The sequence below is a fragment of the Colius striatus genome, chromosome 4 (genome assembly GCF_028858725.1).
Source record: "Colius striatus isolate bColStr4 chromosome 4, bColStr4.1.hap1, whole genome shotgun sequence".
NCBI lineage: Eukaryota > Metazoa > Chordata > Aves > Coliiformes > Coliidae > Colius > Colius striatus.
The window spans coordinates 5,281,612-5,305,017 of record NC_084762.1 but is presented as its reverse complement, the minus strand read 5'-3'; the positions used below and the strand labels follow the sequence as shown (position 1 = coordinate 5,305,017).

The 23,406-nt window shown below is 42.8% G+C and overlaps 1 protein-coding gene across 2 annotated transcripts in view; it reads right to left on the bottom strand.

Annotated features, from left to right (window-relative positions):
• Positions 1 to 225: 225 nt before the first annotated feature.
• NUP153 (nucleoporin 153) overlaps positions 226 to 23,406 on the bottom strand; it is a 42,267-nt gene continuing 19,086 nt past the window's right edge. Inside the window, exons 6-22 of one of the 2 annotated variants that reach the window (XM_061994522.1) lie at positions 22,156 to 22,272; positions 21,981 to 22,025; positions 21,831 to 21,884; positions 19,957 to 20,103; positions 19,140 to 19,192; positions 16,541 to 16,673; positions 15,021 to 15,149; positions 14,188 to 14,280; positions 13,858 to 13,948; positions 13,453 to 13,569; positions 11,051 to 11,665; positions 8,991 to 9,185; positions 7,024 to 7,866; positions 5,365 to 5,739; positions 3,701 to 3,973; positions 2,112 to 2,271; positions 226 to 1,375 (exon numbers count right to left, since the gene is read on the bottom strand). In XM_061994522.1, coding sequence (XP_061850506.1) covers positions 1,291 to 1,375; positions 2,112 to 2,271; positions 3,701 to 3,973; positions 5,365 to 5,739; positions 7,024 to 7,866; positions 8,991 to 9,185; positions 11,051 to 11,665; positions 13,453 to 13,569; positions 13,858 to 13,948; positions 14,188 to 14,280; positions 15,021 to 15,149; positions 16,541 to 16,673; positions 19,140 to 19,192; positions 19,957 to 20,103; positions 21,831 to 21,884; positions 21,981 to 22,025; positions 22,156 to 22,272 — 3,525 coding nt within the window. In that variant the 3' untranslated portion in view covers positions 226 to 1,290. The remainder of the gene's footprint in view (positions 1,376 to 2,111; positions 2,272 to 3,700; positions 3,974 to 5,364; positions 5,740 to 7,023; positions 7,867 to 8,990; positions 9,186 to 11,050; positions 11,666 to 13,452; positions 13,570 to 13,857; positions 13,949 to 14,187; positions 14,281 to 15,020; positions 15,150 to 16,540; positions 16,674 to 19,139; positions 19,193 to 19,956; positions 20,104 to 21,830; positions 21,885 to 21,980; positions 22,026 to 22,155; positions 22,273 to 23,406) is intronic. The other variant, XM_061994523.1, reaches the window with a different exon arrangement.

Here is a 23,406-nt window from a genome sequence, read left to right as displayed (position 1 = left end):
AGATCAGGTCGCACAGGAACGCATCCCGGTGGGTTTTGGAAACCAGCTGTAGCTTACAACCAAACTCTCCTTCCTCATGAGGAACCTGTAACTAATCTCAGATGCTCTAGAATGGGTGCCACTGTCAGAAAGCAGAGGTCAGAGGAAACACGTGGCTTTGCTCTGCTCGAGCCCATCATCTCAGCTGCTTGCAGCCGCCCTCGTGGCAAGTTCAAACTGCCAGGCAATATTTCATCGGTTTTATTGATGGCATTTATCCCATGGTTTAACATGTTAATTATACTGTAATAAACATGGCTTTAATATTAAACTTTTCCTTATTATCCAAAGTCACCACAGTCCATTTCAGTAAATATAAAAATATATACTTAATACTTTGTACAATACTGGTTTTTGGTCCAAACAAAAATGGATCAGAAAAGCCAATAAACTTACTTTAAGAATTCCCAATTTTAAAGATTTTCTAAATGGATTTAGGCAACTTTGAATAATGGGATTTACATAAAATCTGAGACAATACTAAACAAAAAATGGCCGTAACACACAAAATTAAAATTTCCATTTCACAGATCTGTTATGCCAAAAACAAAAAAGGTACAGAGAGAGAAACAAAATCGTATTTACACATGTTTCATAATAAAATAACCAAGGCGAGACGGGCGGTAAAGGGGCTGTAAGAATGAAAATATAGAAATAGCATATAATTATTAAATGAAGAACTACAGATCTAACAAGTCCTTAAGCACGGATCATCCTCGAATCAGTCTTCCCCTATCAGAGAAAATTTTAGTGCACGATACACCCAAACTCACTCAAACTTTTCACACATACACCGGGCACAAACTCAGCGTAGCAATCAGTCGTTACCTGACACCCCCTTACCCTGCGGGGCGTCCCTGGCCGAGCCGAGCGGAGCGGAGCCGAGGCGAGGGCAGCGTGGCGGCGGAGCGGGGCAGGGCAGGGCAGGAAAGGTGAGGAGGTGCTGGACAAGCCATTCGCGGGGCGGGCTCGACGCACGGCTACAGCCAGACCATGCCGGGTCGCTGGAAGGAGGAGCTTGCTGGAGTCGAGGAGAGTTTAGCTCGAGAACGGGCCCCCTTGTCAACTGCAGACGTTACCAAAAAAAGAGAAACCCCAAAACCTAACCGGGGAGGGGGAAGGGAAGGGAGGCAGAGTTTTATATTCCTGTGGGCAGATCTGGCTTCAGCTAACCCAGCATGAGGTACGATCCCAACAACTGAACAATGCAGGGGAGTAGCTGCTTCCAAAGTCACTTTACCCGTCGGGCGATTATTTTCTACGTCTAACTGCAGTCTTTATCTTCCGGCCAGAAACTGAAGATCCAGAGGCAGAGAAAACATTTTTCCCATTAGTCCTATCAAAAGAAATCAGGGGTTCAGAGTTTAGGACAGTGTAGCCGACAATTCACACAATCACAGAATGGTGGGGGTTGGAAGGGACCTTTAGAGATCATCCAGTCCAACCTCCCTGCAGAAGCAGGGTCACCTAGATCAGGTCACACAGGAACGTGTCCAGGTGAGTCTTGAAGACCTCCAAGGAAGGAGCCTCCACAACCCCTCTGGGCAGCCTGTGCCAGGGCTCCCTCACCTCACAGTGAAATAGTTTTTTCTTATGTTTAAATGGAACTTTTTGTGTTCCAGCTTCATCCCATCACCCCTTGTCCTGCTACTATCTACTATAGAAAAGAGGGATGTCCCAACCTCCTGACACTCACCCTTTAGATATTTATAAATGTTAATAAGATCTCCCCTCATTCTCCTCTCCTCCAGACTAAACAGCCCCAGTTCCCGCAGCCTTTCCTCGTATGAAAGATGTTCCATACCCCTGATCATCTTGGCTGCCATGTGCTGGCCTCTCTCCAGCACTTCCCTGTCCCTCTTGAGCTGAGGAGCCCATTCCTGATAACCAGGCTTGTTTCAAGACATGGTTGCTTAGTTAGCGATGCCCAGGCTACCACAAGGAAGGCTGCCCCAGTTCATTTCAAACTCCAAGGTTCATCTGAACACCTCCTGAATTAACAGCAGCAGGGGCTGAACGCTGCCCACCGACACGCCCCAAAGCCCGAGTGACATGCTGATCTGGTCTCTTACCCCATTGTAAATGTTGGAGGTTGGCTGAAGGAAAATCCCGAGGAGCCAGAAGGCTGTGCCGGGGCTGCTGGTGCAGGGGTGTTTGCACCAAAAGTAAATACTCCTGGGTTATTTGGAAAGTTGAAATTCGAAGTGTTACTTCCAAACTGGAATACAGAACCTGGGAAGACAGGGTGGAAGCAGAAAGAAGGGAGTAAGAAAGTTTAAATGTGGCTTTATCCTTTGCAGCCAATCCTCATATGTTCTTCCCACTACCTTTAAGAAGGGGCTTTTTACAGGTCACTCGAGATGGCAAAGCTGGGGGAGGGGAGTGCACCCAAAGTGCCACATTACCACAGGGAAGATACTTGGGGGAATTTGTTCCCTTTGAGAATCATAAAGGGATCCTTAAAGTAACAGTGCTAGCACACTGACAACAAACTGATTGCTAACTTCTGTACCACCATCACGGTTACACATGTGCAGACTGAATTATAGTATTGAATTGCATGGATTGTAAACTTTGTGGTGCTCACTCAGTCGATCTGGGGACTGGCCTTCGTTCAATGGGCCAACATAGTACAGCCTCTTCAGAAAAAAATCAATTTTCTACCACCAAGGTAACTGATAAGCAACACAGACAAGCCAGGGAGATCTTGATCTTTAAACTGCTACTTGATAACAAGAGGCTGAGTCATGCGGTGTGGCAAAATCTACTGGTTAGTAGGAAAATGTTGGTTACTTTTAACAGAGGCTACTTTGTAAGACTTCTGAGAGACAAAAAAAAGGAGGCTTTTCCCTTGACATATTTGATGTGATGACACCAAATACGTACGTTCTGGCACTGGCTTTTTCTTGTTTAATAATTACTGGTGTGGAACAAGTCTTCCTTGCACTTAAATTCTAAGGATCCTCCTCTGCCCGCTTCCCATGGTATTTTATACTTTATACAGGCTCACTGTGGGGCTGGCAAACCTATGGCTCATCTTTCACAGAATGGCAGGGCTTGGAAGGGACCTATAAAGATGGTCTAGCCCAATCCCCCTGCTAAAGCAGGTCTGCCTAAATCAGGGAGCACAGGAACATGTCCGGGTGGGTTTGAAAACCTCCCGAGGAGCCTCCACACCCTCCCTGGGCAGCCTGTGCCAGGGCTCCCTCATCCTTACAGTAAAGAAGTTTTTGTTGTGTTTAAGTGGAACTTTTTGTGTTCCATCTTTTGTCCATTACCCCTTGTCTTGCCACTTGTCAACACAGAAAAAAGTGCTGCCCCATCCTCTTGACATGCACCTTTCAAATACTTTTAAGTACTAATGAGATTCCCCTCAGTCTCCTTTTCTCCAGGCTGAGCAGCCCCAGTTCCCACAGCCTTTCCTCATAAGGAAGATGCTCCAGTCCTCTGATTATCTTGGTGGCCCAGCGCTGGACTCTCTCCAGCAGTTCCCTGTCCCCTTCACTGCTGTGATGTAACTCGACATCCCGTTATTTTTATGGAGGGCATTTCTTAGGCTTAGAAGATTTGCACCCAAGGCAACTTAAGGTGTGCTTCACGTAAGATGAAATAAAGTCCCTCACCTTTGAGACCAAAAGGGAACAAGACAGTGGGCACTCACCAGCACTGGGGGTACCAGAGCCAAACCCTGGCTGTTGGGGGGCTTGCTGCCCGAAGACCGAGGGCTGCGTGCTGCTCGTCACCGAGCCGAAGGCGGGAGGAGCGGGCTGCGCGGCGCCCGAGAACAGCGCTGTGGACAGCGAGCCGAAGGTGGGAGCTGCCGACTGCCCGGCCCCTTGGCCCTGCCCGAACGCCGGCTGCTGCGCCGCGCCGAACGCGGGCCCGGCTGCGGGGGCGGCCGGCCCGGAGCCAAACACAAACGGAGAGGATGACCCTGTTCCCCAACAGGAGAGAAACGGCAGCATCAGCAAGGGGTTGGTTCCCCCCTGGTCCCCCAAGAATGAACCTAGAAACAAAGGCTCTAAAACCCGCACATTTCCCCAAGTCTGGCGGCCGAACACTCATTTAGTTTGGAACATGACATCAGCCACAACAGGAATGGCACCTTTTCCTGTAGGTAAGGAACAGCATGCTCACCAGAGCCAGACAAAACTAAACCTCACACACATTGGCTGTCTAGACTCCAATTACTGCGTTACCATCCACCTTCTAGAAAGGGACTCCCACAAATAGTACGTTTTAAGTCGTATTTAACTAAACGTGAAGGAAGTTTATAGATCCTTATCCCTGTCTTCTCTGAAGTGCCAGAACATTAACAAACGCTGGCAGGAATGCTTATTAGAAACCAATCCTTCAGCAGCAGCAATCGAATGCAGAGATACTGTGCTTATATACACTTATGAAGGAAGTTTGATGTTACCAAAACAGCTGAAGGTTCAACACATGGGAGACATAAGAGTTGTAATTTGTTGACTTCTAACTGCAAGTACTGGACCTGATAGTGAGGAGAAACTATCATTCTCACAGTGAGAAGTTCATAACCAAATGGAAACCCATGAAGGTTAGTCCTTTGCCTAAAACAACACCTCTGCAACAGCCCAAGTGTAATCCTGTTGAACACAAATACTCAGTGTTTTTTTCTACTTCCAGGCATTTGGCCTGAACATTCTTCCAAGTATAATATTCATAGAACGGTAGGGTTGGAAGGGACCTTTAGAGATCATCCAGTCCAATCCCCCTGCAGAAGCAGGGTCACCTAGATCAGGTTGCATAGGAACATGTCCAGGTGGGTCTTGAAGACCTCCAAGGAAGGAGCCTCCACACCCTCTCTGGGCAGCCTGTGCCAGGGCTCCCTCACCGAAACACTGAAATAGTTTTTTCTTATGTTTAAGTGGAACTTTTTGTGTTCCAGCTTCATCACATCACCCCTTGTCCTGTTACTATCTAATATAGAAAAAAGGGATGTCCCAACCTCCTGACACCCACCCTTTAGATATTTGTAAATGTTAATAAGATCCCCCCTCAGTCTCCTCCAGACTAAACAGCCCCAGTTCCCGCAGCCTTTCCTCGTATGAAAGATGTTCTAGTCCCCTGATCATCTTGGGGGCCCTGAGCTGGCCTCTCTCCAGCACTTCCCTGTCCCTCTTGAGCTGAGGAGCCCAGAACTGGACACAGGACTCCAGATGAGGCCTCACCAGGGCAGAGTAGAGGGGGAGAAGAACCTCCCTCGACCTGCTGCCCACACTCTTCTTGATTTTAATGAAACAATTTCCTTGGTTCACTGTGTAATGTCAAACCAGAGGAAAGCACCTATTGAAAATGTACCTGTTGAGCTTGATGTGGTTGTGGCTCCAAAGGTAAAGCCTGAACTTGCTGCATTGGTGCTGCCCGAACCAAAGAGGAAGGTAGAAAGAGCCGTGCCGGTGCTGGAAGATGTGGTTGCTGGTTTGTTTTCTTGAGAGAAGCCAAATGACTGAGAAGCTGCAGATTCCGCAGAATTACCAAAAACAGAGCTGCTCACAGTGTTGCTGGGCTGTCCAAACACGAAGGGAGCGGGGACCGGCTGAGGATTTGGCTGAGGGTTGGAGGAAGAGATGGCGCTGCCAAACACACTGCTGCTGTTGGCTGAAGTGGTGGGCACGGCTGTGCTGGAGGAACTAGAGCTCAAGAAGCTGAAGGATGGCTTCGCTGCTCCTTGATCTGAAAGGAGGTACAGTACATAAGCCACCACAGAAATGGCAATCAACCTACAGCAAATATGTTTTCATCAGGAGGAGCAGTCCTGAATGACTGCCCCAGCTGCTGTCACTTACATAAGATCCAGATTTAACGTGCTGATTGCTGCCACCCACAGCTACAGGAACGGGAAAACTGTGAACAGGGACACTGCTCCAGCCGAGGCTTCACTGGTTACAAACAGCCCTGGCTGTCATTACCTGAACCAGTATTAACCAGGAGTGCTCAACTCTTCAGACAAAAATCTGTTTCAGATGTTCTCAGACTAACAACACCCATCACCTGTTAAAGGTTTTATGTATGGCTTGGCTCAACAGAGTATTGAAAAACAAAGCCATACGGTTTCATTTGTAGCTTGTTCAAAAATACAGCCCCGTGCCTGCAGCTTCCAGTCAGGAAAAGTTTACTTTTTGCACAAAGTTCATCAAATTTTTCATACCTAACCAAACTCCAGAACTTCACTTGGTGGGTACAAAAAACCTCCAAACCAAACCCAACCTCAAACACCCCCTGCAAGCGTGTCCCTTTCTCCAAAGCCTCCAAAAACCTCTCCAGTAGCAGTTCAACCCTAAGAACACTTGAGATTCAAACCAGTAAAACCCCCATGCATCGCTTTTATTCAGGGTTATTTACTGATGGTCCTTTCCACATCACTTCAGAAATGAGAAACTAATTCTGTTATCTAAAACACAGCTACTAACTCATCCAAACAGAATTCAACCAGCAGAATGTTTCCACACAGTGCTCATCACCGAAGAACTTTAACCCTCCACTGCAGCCTTTCAACAAATTACAGTAATACAAAACAATGCAGACTTTATACCTTTGTGGCAGCAGGGAAACAGCAGTAGCACAGCTGCAAGTACACAGGGATAAGATACTGATCCTTTCATTCCCTTTCCCTATCAAAAACATGTATGAGGCCTCTATATCTCACTATACTTTAGATTTTAGCACCCACTACAGCTCAGACAACACAACTGCTGTGCTCATACACAAAGTGATATGGGTTCCTTAAGGTGTGGCCATTTTCTTGTGTAAACATAGTGTTAAGACTCACTGAAATCCAAAAAGGAACTGCCTCATCTTGTCTGCACATCAACAACCTGAACTCAAGACAGGCTGTGGGTGGAAATCGAGCCTTTTCCAAAGCTGTAACGTACAATATACAGCAAACCCATCGATTTTGTCCACAATGGCCTCAGAGGTATCATTTGACAGACAAGAGACAGAAGATGTTGTGCTTACCTGAAGTACTGGTTTGTGTCCCAAATGCAAAAGCTGGCTTTGCCTGCTCACTTTCCTTCTCTGATGGTTTACCAAAACTGAAGTTGAATATGGGTTTTGCTGTGCTCTCCTCTTTGGTATGCTCAGCTGTCCCAGCTGAAAACATCGGCTGTGCCTTTAACTCTTCACCCTCGGCTTTCTTTCCAAACACTAGTGGAGTGGTAGAAGCAACAGAGTCCTGTTTCTCTTCCGTCCTTCCCAGGACAAACTGCGAGGCAGGCGTGGACTCCACACTGCCGAAAGAGAAGCCTCCCTTTGCTGGAAGAGTCTCATCGTTTTTCTCCTCCGACTTCTTAAACGCAAAAGCCGGTGATGCCACCTCCTTTTCTGCCACAGTTCCAAAAGTGAAGCCGCTGACTCCGGTTTTATTCTCGTTGGTAGCTACGGAAGAAGCAGAACTTGTGCCAAAACCAAAGCCTCCCAAAACAGGTTCTTCTTTCTTTTCCTGCTGTCCCAGGTTCGCTGTCCCAAACTGAAATGTTGAAGGAGCCTGACTGCTTGTAGATGGGAGTCCAAAGGTAAAACTGTTGCTTTTACCTTCTTTTTTACTGTCTTCTGATTTAGAGTCTGAGGATGAAACTCCAAATTTGAAGCTCCCTGAACTAGCAGGAAACTTAAATCCCCCAGTCACAGTGTTGGAAGATGCAGATTCAGATGCAATGCCAAACTTGAAGCTTCCTTGTTCTCCTAATTTAAAACTTCCTGTGCTACCTAACGAATGGGAAGATTCAGAGGAGGATGACTGGACACCGAAGGTAAATGATGGCATTGCAGCACTTGTGGACACAGCAGCTGTACCAAAACCTGCAGAAATAAATAAGCATGTTAAATTTCCTATATATGAGGTAATTACATGCAAAAGCTTTAGTTACATGGCTGGGATCCCAGTCCTGAACTTCTTAAGAGTCAAAACTGCTTAAAAAACCCCCTCAAACCAACGTAAACTAACCATAAAACAAATAGAAGAACTCCACAATTCCTTTCTAGGGACACATCTGTGCACAATGGTACTCTTCTGGTCACTGCTTGAATTTGAAAAGCATGCTGCTAGCTTCTTTGAAGGAACTCATAGAATCCTAGAATGGTAGGGTTGGAAGGGACCTTTAGAGATCATCTAGTCCAACCTCCCTGCAGAAGCAGGTCCACCAAGATCAGGTCACACAGGAACATGCCCAGGTGGGTCTTGAAGACCTCCAAGGAAGGAGCCTCCACAACCCCTCTGGGCAGCCTGTGCCAGGGCTCCCTCACCTCAACAGTAAAATAGTTTTTTCTTATGTTTAAGTGGAACTTTTTGTGTTCCAGCTTCATCCCATCACCCCTTGTCCTGTTACAATCTACTATAGAAAAAAGGGATGTCCCAACCTCCTGACACTCACTCTTTAGATATTTATAAATGTTAATAAGATCTCCCCTCAGTCTCCTCTCCTCCAGACTAAACAGCCCCAGTTCCTGCAGCCTTTCCTCATATGAAAGATGTTCCAGTCCCCTGATCATCTTGGAGGCCCTGCACTGGACTCTCTCCAGCACTTCCCTGTCCCTCTTGAGCTGAGGAGCCCAGAACTGGACACAGGACTCCGGATGAGGCCTCACCAGGGCAGAGTAGAGGGGGAGAAGAGCCTCCCTCGACCTGCTGGCCACACTCTTCTTGATGCATCCCAGAATGCCATACAAATAAACTCCAAATAAACATCACATAAAGCTTGTCAAGAACAACTATGTCATTATTACAAGCTTTTCTCTAAACTGCACAACCTACTTCTGAGGAAAGGGTGTGGAAACAGGTGTATTACCTTGCTCAAGTGATATTTCTAGAGGAAGAATGAACAATTTTGTCAAACCTCCCCCCAAAAAAAAGTACTTAAAAAAAGAACCTAAAGAAAAAACAAACTGCAGAATGCACATCCTTGTTTTTGCACATTAAGTATTACCTTGGGGCTCTGCTTTGGTGCCAGGCTTTGCACTTTCACAGGCTACACATTTCGTGGCTTCTGCTTTGTTTTGGACCAAGCAGACCTCACAATCCCAGCTTCCTTCAGGCTTCTTGAATTTGTCTAAATCCAGAAATCCTCCAGAAGCAGTAGAAAATTCAGAAACATTGCTACTGGTCACAGGCACTGAACTCCCTGAGGAACAAGCACGATAGTTAATCATCCTGCCAAACTGATAAAGCAAACGTGAGCTTTTTAAGAAACTCTCCAATGCTCACAAAATTACAAAGCAGACAAGCACAACAGTAAAAAGCCATCAAGCTACAGGTTTTCAAACTCAATCCAAGAATGTAAACAACAGAAGCCCCTATATTCTTCCTCAGATACGAATTTAAGCACAAACTGAAACCACGACATGGAACCAGCAACCACAGCTCACACAATACAGAAACACAGCCTATTTCAGATGGTAATTAAAAGGTACTGTATTTAACTACGACTTCTAAAAGAATTTCTGGTGACATGAGTAAGCCATAGTCAAAGTTAGCACCACTCAACTTAATGATCACTGTTAACTAAGGCAAGGCAGAGAAATTTACCAGAATGATCCGTCACCAAATCCCAAAAACCTTCAAAATTACACCATGACAAAAAAAAACCATCCAGAGGGGAACTCAAAGCTTCCAAACACACAACTCTGTGCTCACTACACAACTGTACTGTCTTCAACCTCCATAAAAAGGCCCAAAAGACAACATTTGCCTTCTGACTTGTGTGCTGTGTCACTTGATGCTGCATCTTGGCTGAAACCTTCAGCTCCGGAACTGTGAAGACTGAAGTGGGCATCCAGAAGGCACAAAAGCATCACATAATTGTCATGTGCACCTACAGTTTCAAACCACTGAGGCTGGCATTTAAGATAGGTATATAATGTCTTCAATTCAGAACAGTAAAGACAGGGAGTGGGTTTTCCTCTTTCACAGCACATCCAGAGAATTTTATCCTCTCCTTTTATTTGCCTCACTCATCCCCTGGACAGATGTAACTGCGATTCTCTGCATCATGATGGGAAACCCCTCACATTTCCAAAATCCCTCCTCTCAAAGGCTAAATTCTCAGGGAAAAAAAAAAAGCACCAGCTGATCAGTCTGAGGTTGAAAGTCCATGAGAATCTCTCTTTTAAATGCACCACCTTACCTGAAGAAATTCCACTCTTAGTGTACAGGATGGTTACAAAAGCACAATCTGGCCCTTCTTATGATCACTTTTCTCCCTCAGGATCTATTTGTGAAGGTGTTTTTTGACATAATGGTATATCAAATGATGTGAAGAGCCAATGAAAGATAACACTAAAATAATTATTGGTGCTTTGGAAACAATAAACTCACTACACTCAATTAGAGTCATGTATGATGGGAAACAACCCAGCGCTGCACTGAAGGAGGCACCCACCCACCTCCTCAAGGTCTGGAAGGACCTTGACCTTCCAGAACAAGGCCAGCCATGTTTTAGAAGGCTACCACTGGCCTTCATAGGCATAGTCAAACACACGGTTTGGGTTTAGCTCCAGACAACTAGTTCCAAGACTACACTGTTTTGAAACCTGACTTCATACCTCTGCTCAGTTACACACAAATGCTGAGCAGGGACATTTTTACCCATGTTGTGTAAATACTTATGTTTTGAAGGAGGAAAAATCTGTAGTCATTTTTAACTTTAGAGAAGAGTTAATATTTTTTCCCTAATGAAAATGAATACATTGATTTTAAACCAATCAAGGCATCCAGTTTAGTCACCCTTCCTCACCAGCTGCAAAGCAGAGTGTATTTGCTTTGATCCACCTCTGCGCTGAGGCAGTTCACGACCAGTTCAATTCATGTGACAGCTTGGAATCTGGGCTGAGACCTCAAAAGTGCCTGTAACCATTCCTGCAGACAGGCACTAATCCATCCTGTCTGGCATCCAGCCACGCTGATTAAAGTATTTTTTGTATGTAACGTACTTCAGTCTGCAAAGAACGCACAGAGGCTCAAATAGAAACAGAAGAAGGAAGAACGCACCTGGTTTCTCGGACTGACAAGCTACACATTTGCTGTCTTCTGCCTTATTTAATACAAGGCACACCGCACAATCCCAAGAGCCTTTTGGCTTCTTAAATTTGTCTCCAAACCCCAGAGTGACTGTTGTGTCAGTGGTGCTGGAGGAGGGCGTCACTGTCACCGAGCTGTCTGTGACCACTGGCAACGTCAGAGCAGGCATTACTCCCGTTCCAGGCTTTGGTGTCTCACATGCTATACATTTTGTAGCTTCAGGTTTGTTCTGGACCAGACAGGTATCACAATCCCACGTGTTGGGTGCCGTTTTAAACTTGTCTTCAAAGCCCAGTGTCCCTGCCGTAGCAACGGCTGCCTTGGAGGCGACACACTGACTTGAGCTTATCGTCTGTTTTGTACTCTCGACTGTTGACACTTTAGCAGCTTCACATGTTCCACATTTGCCATCTGTGGTTTTGTTTTGTAGACATGGGTCGTATGTGTCAGGCTGCCAAAACGTGGATGTTTGTTTAGAGGTGTCTTTGCTTGCAGAAAAACTACTTATTGCAGGCCTTGTGTAGACCACTGTGCTTGTAACAGGCGGTGCAGATGCAGAGGAGTGTGTTTTCACGGACGTAAAGCCTAGAAAAGAAATAAACAGGAAGAGATCTTAGTGATAAAGCAGTACCTTCAATATGTGGAAGTTACTTATGATGCTAGGTGGCATAAACTTAAACCCAGTGCCAACAGCTACAGCTATACATACCGACTAACCGCAAGAGGAAGTCCCTGGAAACCTTATCTAAGGGGATGAAATTTCATATGCTGCACTGAGACACAACAGAACATTTATTTAAAGCTGGATTTAACTCTTAATTTCCAAACAGGATGGAAAGCTGACTGTCCATCACAGGCTAGAAATAATCCACTTCTATTTATTCAAGACACCGTGTCCAATCGAATCCAATTTCTAAAGCTATTTCTGTCCCAGTAGACAACTCACGTTTACTTCAGTAGCTGTGCAGCAGTTTGTGCTTGGAATCCACGTGGTATTTTCCCACAGATACCAAGAATTAAGTTACAAAAACGAAGACAACAGAACAATTGTTACCTATAACCTTCGTTCAAAATGGACTGGACATGGGCCAACACTTCAAATAAGGTGCCAATTTTAACAGCAAATGAGAACCATCAACATGGAAACACTAAAGAAAATGCAATAGCCACAGCAGCACAAATTAATTGTAAAGCTGCAATGAAAAGGGGAGGTGTTTTTCCATTATTATTATGTTAATTTAGGTGTGGGGTTTTTTTTACATGATAAATGGAGTGTTTGAACAGTGTGAATCTAGAACCTGCTCCTCTTAAATTGATAAAAGAGAATTCATGTCACTTCATTCATAGGTCCACCCTTAAAACATGCAGCATGTTTTCTCATACTTAGCTCTTCCCATATAAAAAAGTGCTGCATGAATCATAGAGTGGTGGGGTTGGAAGGGACCTTTAGAGATCATTCAGCCCAACCCCCCTGCAGATGCAGGGTCACCTAGATCAGGCCACATAGGAACATGTTCAGGTGGGTCTTGAAGACCTCCAAGGAAAGAGACTCCACTTGTCACTTCTTTATAAAAGAAGTCCTGATGAAAATGAAGGCTTACAGGAAAAGATCAAACTCAACAATTCTTTGTCTGAAAATGAAGAAGGCCATCTACACATACACAGACTATTACAGAGCTGAAAAAAACTGCCATTACTTAAAAACAATACTAAGAAAAAAAGTTTTAAAATTGAAACAAACCACTTCTACTTAAAGTCTACATTTGAATGCATAGCTGTTATCTTTTAAGGCCAAAAGATTTGCAGCTTTTTAAATATCTTTAGGAATCACAGAATCTTAAGGGTTGGGACAGACCTCAAAAGCCCATCCAGTCCAACCCCCCTGCCAGAGCAGGGTCACCTAGAGTAGGTGACACAGGAATCCATCCAAGGTGGGTGTTGAACAGAATGAAACTGTCTTTGCTATTAGTAATTTCTGAGATGGTGAAGGTAGGAGAGGAACATTTGTAAAGCATTTACAGACATTCCCTTTCCAATTGCATAAATGTTATTTACTCAAAATGATTATTGACTAACTCTCTTTATACTTCACTTACATCCTAACACGTAAAGCAATGCATCTGGTTAGAACTTGCAGCTTTCCTTTCAGCAATAAAAGCCACTTGGAATAGAAGGGGAGATCAACCTTAACAGTCACAGCATTTAACGTAACACTCTCCTGTGTTTGCCTTTCCAGCTGACGTTGCATGAACTGTGACACAGTGAGGTTTTTACTGTTGTGGTTGGGGGTTTTATTACAAAAAAAATACTAAAATCAATGCAGTTCTAGTGGGTGTTTAGCAATGCTTTTTTAAAAGGAATACATTACTCACCAGGGCTTTTTAGAATGTCTAACACACTCCCTTCCTTTAAGACCTTCGCAGGTTTGGGGGGACCATCGTATTCCTCTTTGTCCTTCTTATTGCTGGTGCTGTTTACAGTGGTGGTATCTTTAAAAGAAAAGAGAAAATAACTTGCACAAAGAAATCCATTTAAAACACATCCACATTTACTAGAATTTCCAACTTTCATGGTTCTCATGTTAAGAATCCTCAAAACTCGACCGCGTTTAAAACAACCTATAATTACAATTCGGTTCAAAGCAGAGCTGTCACTGAGAACACACTTTGCTTGGAACTGCTGATATGCTCAGAAAGGACAGATTTGGGGTTTTATTAATGTTTAAAATAAATAAATCAATCAGCACTTAAGATCTGAAATGCCAAAACTTCTGTTACCTAGATTAAGTAAGGACGTCACTGGTGTATCACTGGATCCAGAGAGCTCTGCTGATTTTACAACAGGAACACTAAATGTAAACCCAATCTGCTATAAAAAAAAAAAGGGAGACTTTTCAGATTCTGAAACCACAGACACTTTAATCAAGTTTCACACAAAACCAATAATCTGAAATCCAGCCTTCAAACTTTTGGTGTACGTGCTGGATGTCAAATTATAAGCCAGAAAACTGTATATTTCTTCTCCTCATCATCAGGGCCAATTCTGCTTTATTGTTCTACAATGTTCTACTAAAGCCTTGACAGGAGGTTGAGCTTTATTTTACTTACAGACAACGGAGGTAGCACTTCTGCCTCAGTAGATTTCACAATTGGAGATGAAAATCTGAACACGGGACTGCCAGCGTTACTTGCTGGTTGTACCTGCATTTTCAGAAGCATCGAGGTTTGTTATCGAAAAGAAAAACACCCTGGCAAAACAGTTAACAGCTACCTGAATTCTCTGCCTGACAGATGTTCTGCAGTGAAGTTGGGAAATCTGACGTTTGATATTCACTTCTAGTCCCCAGATAAGAGTTATAATAAAATAAAGTGAAGCTTGCAAGTGAGCACATAGTACAGGATCATCAAAATCAAATCCCACACACCAAGAGAAAAACCTGAGGTCCCACTTTCATTTAGATATATCAAATATATGGAAAAGCAGACCAGGCAGCTTAAGAACCTTCAAATAACTCGGCTCAAAAGTAGTCAGAACTTCAGCAAACACCTTGAGATATTAAAGCAGGTGCCTGCTTCCAACCATAGAAAAACATGTACTCTGCAACAGACACTAGGCTTATATGACCACTAATACTACCTCTAGTTGAATAATTTCCCTTGGCATAAGACCCCAACAGAATCTCCACAACATTTGAAGCAGGTGTACATTTAGGTGAAGTCAAAGTTTGAAAAGTATAAGATGGACAGAGGCAGAATGAAAACCTGTCCCCAAACCTCCAGATTGACATACAACCCCGATTCATTCAACAGGATACGAACTAATGCCAATTAGTTTCAGGAGCACCACGAAGTGCTCAAAAAGAAGTTAACATGCCACAAAGATGATGTACATTCACCCTAAAAAAACACAAAGGATTCACCACAAATCCACAAAGATTTACCTTGTTCATCATGGCTGTTGAACTAGCGCTTGGTGACAGTGAGACAGAACCGGCATGGAAAGTGAAGGAAGGCAGCGATGCAGTGCTGATGGGCAGGGGTACTTTCGGTAGCACTGGTTCCTCTGCTTCCTAGGTGGGAATTTTCATAGTTGTAAATGTGAAAAAATAAAGTTGACAAGACATACTACCTTCCCACCTGGTCCCACCTGTAATTTCTTAACAGAGTTTTAAATATAACAGAGGATTTATTGATTATAGGTGACTTAGATTAATCTAAGTTCAAAGCCATTACCTGTGCAGAACAGAGAAGGGCACAGATCAGATTTACTTTTGTTTTCTGTACTTCAAAGATCTAGAGAAACATAATCCTTTCTAGTTATCCTCTCATCTCTTCAATTAAGAGTACACTCTCAAGACAGACGAGAAAGTATCTCATGTAAAATTAGGCAGGACAGATGCCAAAGGTTCTGAGTCATTACTGCAGTGAACTTTGACAAAAGATATTTGAAGCAGCATATGGGTTCCTCACTACCAAAACCTCCAAACCAAAGCACAAAATGCTGAAAGCCTGATTAGCAGCACAGAAGATCACACCCTTATCAGTCTACTCTGCATCATGTATCAGGATGCAAGTTTAAAACTCAGAAGCCAGTGTCCCTTAAAAACTCTGGACTTACCCTTGTCTTTTCAACTATCCGAGTACCAAGATTCAATTAGTTAAGAGTTTAAATGGGAACAGCCAACCTAACCACCATTTGCACAGTAGCACCAAGATCTGCCCAGAAGTGCTTAAGCAGAGATCCAAGCTGCTCCTGCAGAAATGTCATGTATCCTGCAGCTTTCTTCTTTCACAGGTTTGATTGAAAGAGTCTATGGACCTCACTATTCAGACCATTATTACTGTAGAAATGGTCTCCATTATTTACTATTTCTTCATTTTGACAGAAAGAATGATTTCATTTTTTTTCTATTTGAGATGCAGGAGCAGGCAACTTTCATAACACCTGATCAGAAAAATCATCTTCAGGATAGTCATGACCATAGCTCCATTAAACGGACTTTTCAAGGAAAAAACCCCTCTTACAGTGAGTTTAAGTGAGTGATCATTAGCAGACATGCAGAACACTGTCTCCTGCTTCAGACTCTTGGCCTGTATCTACATGACTTAAATATGAAATAAGAAATCAAATGAACTTTGCTTACTCACTTGGCACTTGTTTCAAACATAATTCCTTTATAAAAACTCTATGAACCTCCACCAAAAATCATCCATTCATATGCTAATGAGAAACTTTACAGTATGAAGCATCTCCAAGATATGATTAAAGAGTTCAAAAATATAAAACTGAAGTTGAGATATTTAAACAGATAAATAATTTGGAACCTGTCCCAAAACCCACAGGAAAAAAACCAACCCACACAAAACTAAGGTGGCATTATTATAAATAACTATGAGGCAATAAAGCTGGCATACTCAGCTAGTTAATACACTGAGAGCAATTGACTCAAGAGTCCCTTACCTGTTGGTTTTGTTCAGATTTTGATACATAGTGGACTCCTCTTTCCCTTCTCATCTTGCCACCACCACCCACTCCTCCTCCTGAAGACAAGCCGTTGGATGCAGGAGTACTGAATTTGGGGTAAGTCAAATTGCTGGCACAGAATAGCAACACATAGGTGGAAGGAGGAGGATGGGGAAAAAAGAGAACAAAAAAATGTAAATCGACTTATCAATGAAGTGTTTCAAGCTATTATAGTCACTATTACTCCTAGAACTGACACCTTCTAATCAGAATCTGTTGCAGGGTTTCTAAATGCTGGTATCTCATGTTCTCAACAGCAAAAGCTGCATTAAAAAGCACAGCAATGAGCAAGACACACGTAAGAGACAGTCACAACATCCATAGAGGAACAATGACTAAGCCAGAAGACCTGAAATAGAAGAACTGATTTAGACTGTTATTTTCTAATGTTTCCTTTTAATAGCCCAGACAGTGGAAATTTTGACTGCCAGTTTTCTGTGATGAGTGTGTATCTTTGCAGGGATATAAAAGAACAACTACAAATATATAAGGGGGTGTGGGGAGAAAGCTTGCCTCTGTATATGTGTATGAAATGCTGCTGACAGCTCTTATGGAATAGAGAGGCTTAAACTTGTGTGGCAAGATAATACAGCAAAGGCTTCAGAAGCAGCTCTGGCTTTCCTGGGGCCATCAGCAGAAGCAGCAGAGGTGTGCCAACATTCCAGAAGTCTTTTCAGACATGAATACAGATCCTTTTTGTAAGGCATACAAAAGCATTTCTCTGTTCATTACAAAAGCCTAGAACCAACCAGAAAGATTTCCTAACCCAAGTGGGAAGGGAAAAGAGAAACAAAAAAAATCCTCAAAACAAATAAACCCCTCTCAAAAACCCACAATCACACCCCAAAGCAAATCAACTAGGGAATAACAACAATAAAAAGAAGTATAGCATCCAAATGAAGCATCCCTGGGGAAAATTACCATATCAAAGTCTATCCTGCAGCCAAGCAGTCAGTCATTACATTTGATCATACTGGAAGACATCAGGTCAAATTTCCAGAAGACTGATGAAGAGAATTGGTCTAAACTTGTCAGATACTTGCAAACAGTCTGCTTAGCACTGTAACCACTGAGAGGAAGCCAGAGCCTTAAGGCCATATGCTCAAACTTTTCTCTCATCCAAACTGACAATCAATTTGAATTCTGAAAAAAACTCTAATGTCAAAATGGAGCTTGATTCAGACAATTATAGCCTGTCTATAATAATTCATATTCCTCTTCTCTGTTAACACCTGTCACCTTCCAAGGGGCAAAGACAGCTTTCTCTCTTCAAACCACTAAGTCCAATCTACAGCTCTGACTCAGGTTTAAAAACTAAATAGCCCTTGGGAGGCTGAACAGAGATGTAGCAAAGTACTGCAGGTTAGCTGCTCAAAGGGACTCTGGCCAGCTGCCCCTTACCAGTGTCGAGTTTCTGCTCAAGAACATGACATCCAACACAGACACTGGCTTTGGAAAAGAATTTTAAAGTTTGTGGACCAAAGCAAAAGCAGTAGCAGTTTGATGGATCTCTCTTCTGCACAGAGGAGAAAAGAATTCTACCAAAGAAAACTTAGAACAGTTTGAGAACTCACAATTAAAACCTAACATCTGTTTGCACCTATGCCAAGATCACAGAGTCAATCTCTTACACCCCTGTGAGAAGGCAGTTGCTGTGAAGTTAAACTATTTCATGTCAAAACAAAGGGGGCTTTTTGCAAGCCAAAGAATGCCCAAGGGAACATAAGAATGGCTTGTAAGACAGAGACAACCAAACAGGGGCACAATTCCTCCAGAAAGGTATCCTTTGCATGCAAAGTATCTTAATTCCAGCACTACCCAAAAGATGCCCAGATGGGAAAAACAAGCTCCTCAAGAAGTAATATCATTAACAACTTACCTCTAAACCACAAAATTCCAGGAAAGTTGCCACTTAGCCTCAGATGATTCTAGAGGGGTCTTGATTTTCATGCAAACTCATAGGCTTGGCCATGAAAGGAACATTAAAATCTGATCTTCCTCTGGATTTTTGGCTTTGGGTTTTGTTTTGTTTTTTTTTTAAACAAACTAAAACTGAATCTACTCTTGAACTGTAAAAGTCACTTTACCTCAAAGAATCTTTCAGAAAGAATAATTCCTTTAGGAAAAACCTTTCAGACTCCAACTTAATGGTTTCACTGTTCAGGTGAGGGAGCCCTGGCACAGGCTGCCCAGAGGGGTTGTGGAGGCTCCTTCCTTGGAGGTCTTCAAGACCCGCCTGGACATGTTCCTATGCGACCTGATCTAGGTGACCCTGCTTCTGCAGGGGGGTTGGACTAGATGATCTCTAAAGGTCCTTTCCAATCCCTACCATTCTATGATTCTATGAACAGTTGACCCTTAAACTTCAAGACACATCAATGGTACAAGTCTCTTGGAATACAGTTTTTTCACTGTATTTTCCATTCCCTTCATTGAGAACTGTTACTGCCCTCCCAAAGGAAGACAAGCAGCAGATTGGAGTGACAAAGGAGGGAGATTTCTGCTTTCAAATGTTTTAACTTAACAGATGTCATACCTTTCAGATGGTTTTACTCGCTGTTCTGGAGGAAAACTCTTCTCCCTCATGCCCTGCAATTTAAATTGAATTTATTTCAATATTTATCTGAACTTATGAACTACATCCATAAGCAAACACAACCAACCACACATGTCTTGCTTTGGGACTTTTTATTAAGTTTTCTCCTCACTTTGATCTCCATCCTAGAAAGCCCATAGATTTAACACCAGGCCATTTGCACATTCATATTGATACCAGAACCATGGATGGGTATTTATCTGAAAGAGATGCCAATTTTGTTTCAAGGAAGGTTTATCAGGGACTCACATCTACATCAAAGTGATCAGGATGGGTAAACAAGAAAGTGGTCACAAGGTATAATTGTCAGAAATCTCACTTAGAACAAAGATCTTGCTTCTGTACTTTTAACATACTTTCACTGCACAGCCCAACACAACCCAAGAGCACATCATGACGTTGTGGAGGCTCCTTCCTTGGAAGTCTTAAAGACCAGCCTGGCACGTTCCTATGCAACCTGGTCTAGGTGACCTTGTTTCTGCAGGGGAGTTGGACTGGATGGTCTTCTAAAGGTCCCTTCCAACCCCTACCATTCTATGATTCTGAAAGTAATCACCAGCCACTTACTGTTCAAAAAATACAATTAAATCTATAAAACCTCAAGAAATCTTTCACAATGGTTCCCATTGTCTTAAAGCTTATCTCAAGCATATTATTGGTCCTCTTCGTCAAGCAAGATTACCTTACTGTAAAAATTGGTTAGAGACATTTTGAGCTTGTGAAAAACAGGCAGACAGGGATCAGAAAATGTACTTACTTTGTGCTTTAGGTCTACTCTCTGGTGAACTTTGCTGGGATCGGTAGCAGGACTCAGAGATGGTTTAAAATATTGGGTCCGATTCGCTGACAGCAGGATTGCCTTTGGTGTCACGAGTTTCTGGACAGGTGGATACTGAGATTCCATCTTTGAAAGGGAAGAAACAAACAATTTATTACCACAGCATATACTGATTTAAAAACTTACAGAGTCCTAAATTTCCCATCGGTCTCAGTACCTAATGAAAATGATTTAGAAGTGCACCTCCCAGTTTGGTATGGTCAGCAAACCTGCTAATGGTGAATTCAACCTCTGTCTCCAGATCACTGACAAAAGTATTGACCAGCACTGGCCCAAGGATTGAGCCCCGAGGAGCACTGCTGGTGACTGGTCACCAGTCAGATGTAGCCCCATTCATTACCACTCATTGCTTGCTGCCCTTCAGCCAGTTCTTTACCCAACGCATCATAAATCCACTCATCTCACAGCTGGACAACTTCTCCAGAAGGATGCCATGAGGCAGAATATCACAAAAGCCTTACTAAACCCCAAAAGAACAACCATCATCTTCCCTATATCTACTAGGCCAGTGGCCTTCTTGTAGGTATCAAATTAGTTAAGACAGGAATCTACAATGAAAAAGACAAAAGTCCCCCAGTAAGGTATTTAATACACTAAGAACTATTCTGCCTGGTGCAGATCCTCAAAATAGGAAAAACAGCACAAGAAATACCTGCAAAAGTCTTGCTGGAGTGTTCAAGTGTTCTGTCAACCATACATTTGTTTAGCAGGGAAACACTCAACCTCTCCTTGGCACACACAACCCTCTCTTCCCTTTCTCATCAAGGGCTACCCTTCCCCTGCCAAATTTTATGAATTCTAGTATTATGAAGAGACAATTTCTCTACTTTTACCCAGCAACAGCTGTTTGCAACATTCACTTTCCGACTGACGTCAGGCTCTACCCTGCAAATCTGGCAGATCTTTCCTAATGCCTCATCACAGGTGTAGTTCCACAAGTTAACTGACAGCCCATACCAGCTTTGTTTTCAATTATCTGGATAATATTTGCAGTAAAGAAATGATATGCTCTACTTTTCAACATTCTTGTAATTCAGTATGTAGTGAAAGATGATGCAGGAAATCCGAGATGTTTATAAACTCTTAAGTGATTGTAAAAGTTGTTATTATAATTCTAATCGAGGGGTTAGCACAGAAACCTGAGACATTCTACCCATTTCCTCATTAAAACAGCAGATGAAAAGTCTGCATGGAAGAGAAAACACATTTTTGTTCTTTCAGTTTCCTGACCTTGAAGTGACCTTTTGTGGGTTTTACAATTCAACTAACTCAAATAAGGATTTAGGAACGGATGGTTACAGAAGTGACCACAATGACCAATTTCCCTGAGTAGTAATAAAAACATGTTAAGTATTAGACTTCTGCTCAAAATGAAGATGCAAATCTCCACAAGGTTTGTGTGATCACTCAATATTTTTCTATTTCTGGTCATTTCTGCAGGAGAAAGATTTCCTAAACAGAAAAAGGAAGGTGCAACTTAGCCTTGAGTTGCAGGACAAGATAAAACTACTTTGTTTGTTCTAGAGAAGTTGTTCTTGACTGACATATCAAGACAGCACCACACATAGATAAAATAATTCTCAACCTGAGTAATCTTCACAGTCCTTCATCTAGTGTGGGTAGAAAAGAGATTTGTAGCAGTTTCCACATAGCCAAAGCAGCTACAACTCACCTAATGTTAATGTTAACCTGCATTCATACGTGTGCTGTCATCGAGGTTTGAGCCATTTCTTCTAACAGCTATAAAGCACAGAAAGCTATCTAGCTCAGTTTAAGTTGCTACTGGTTCTTACCTGATTTCGTTTGGATTGGAAGCTAGTCATATTCAGCACACTCCTGTCCACAGGCTAAGGGGGGAAAAAAAAGCCTAAATATTAGAAGACTGTTTATTTCATAAGAGAAAAAACCAAAACAAAAACGTGGGGGTTTGGTGATCGACTTACAGAAGACAGAGGACTGGAAACAGAAGAGGGAATCCTTTTAGCATCCTGTTGAAAAAACAGCAGACTCAATTAAACTGGACACTACATAAGGAAGATCTTCACTTGCCTATACTGGCACAGGTACTAGGTTTCTCAAACACATCAGATAAAGCAGATCCCAAGGAGGACCATTTACCGCCAAAGGACTTGACATCTTCTCCAATGACTGCAAGATGCGCCGTGCCGTGGAGCTTGTCACACCGTAGGACTGCACACTTGCTTGCTTAGCTTTCATTTGTCTTCTTACTGGGGGCTGAAAAATTAGCATTGCAAATGTTAGGATGCTTGATTTTGACTTAACCACATGTGTATTTTGTGTCCTATGGCTACACTGATGATATAACCAATAACCTTGTGATGACAGAGAAAAACGCACTCACTGGGCATTCAAGTCATGAAGAATATATACTCTATGAACCTTTTTCAAGTGGGGTCTCACACATCTTGCACATGGGATAAAGCATCAAAAGCATGACTTAAATGTAAAAGGTCATAAAAGGAAAGACATTAAGCCTGTAGGGTCTCTGAAGCAGCAATCAGGGAAACAGAACTGCAGCAAAGCTTTGTGCTGCAGAAAGTACTTTCAGTAACAAAACAGATCTCAGAGTTTCGTGATGCTTCAGTGTACCGTCTCAAAACCAATGCATGTAATCACCATCAGGTACTTCTAGTTTTACTTCTCTCATTTCCTCCCTTCCCCCAAGATCACAGCTGACTACAAATCTTTTTACTGTGTTTAAAAAGAGAGAGATCTGATTGGAACTGAAACAGATCTAAACACATTACACCGAAAAAAGTGAACTTTCATTTGTACCACACGGCTTTGAATACATCTTTTAAAAAAACCTACTTATTTTACTTTGACTTCGTTGCCTTAAACTACATTAAACCCCTCAAGCAAGCCACGCTGCTACATGGAGGAGGCAGACCCTACAGCACGTACGAAACACAAGCAAGACTCGCTGTAACCCACAGCGTGCAACAACACCCAGGTTACTCTGTCCTTTACAAGCCTGCTATTTTGGTTCCTCTCTCCTCAGCATAGTCCACATTTATTTTGTAAACAATAAAACCAGTTGCCCAAAGAGAGCTCCTAGCTTATGGGAAGTTTTTAGTGTTCTGATGTTTGGTTTAACACCAAGTCAGAACAAATCACAAGTTTCAAGGTTTCCCCGAAGTCAGGAACTTATCCCCTTGTTCCATGGTAGAAACAGACTGCCAGAATAGAGTCAGCAAACTCTTATTTCCAGTTCCTTAGTAAAGTTTCTTTTGACTATTTATTTATCTATTTTAAATAAAGGTATTTTTTATCCACTCCAGCTACTTTGGGGCAAGTAACTCTTTCCAAGAGCTACCTGAATGATACCAAAATGAAAAGCATTTCTGC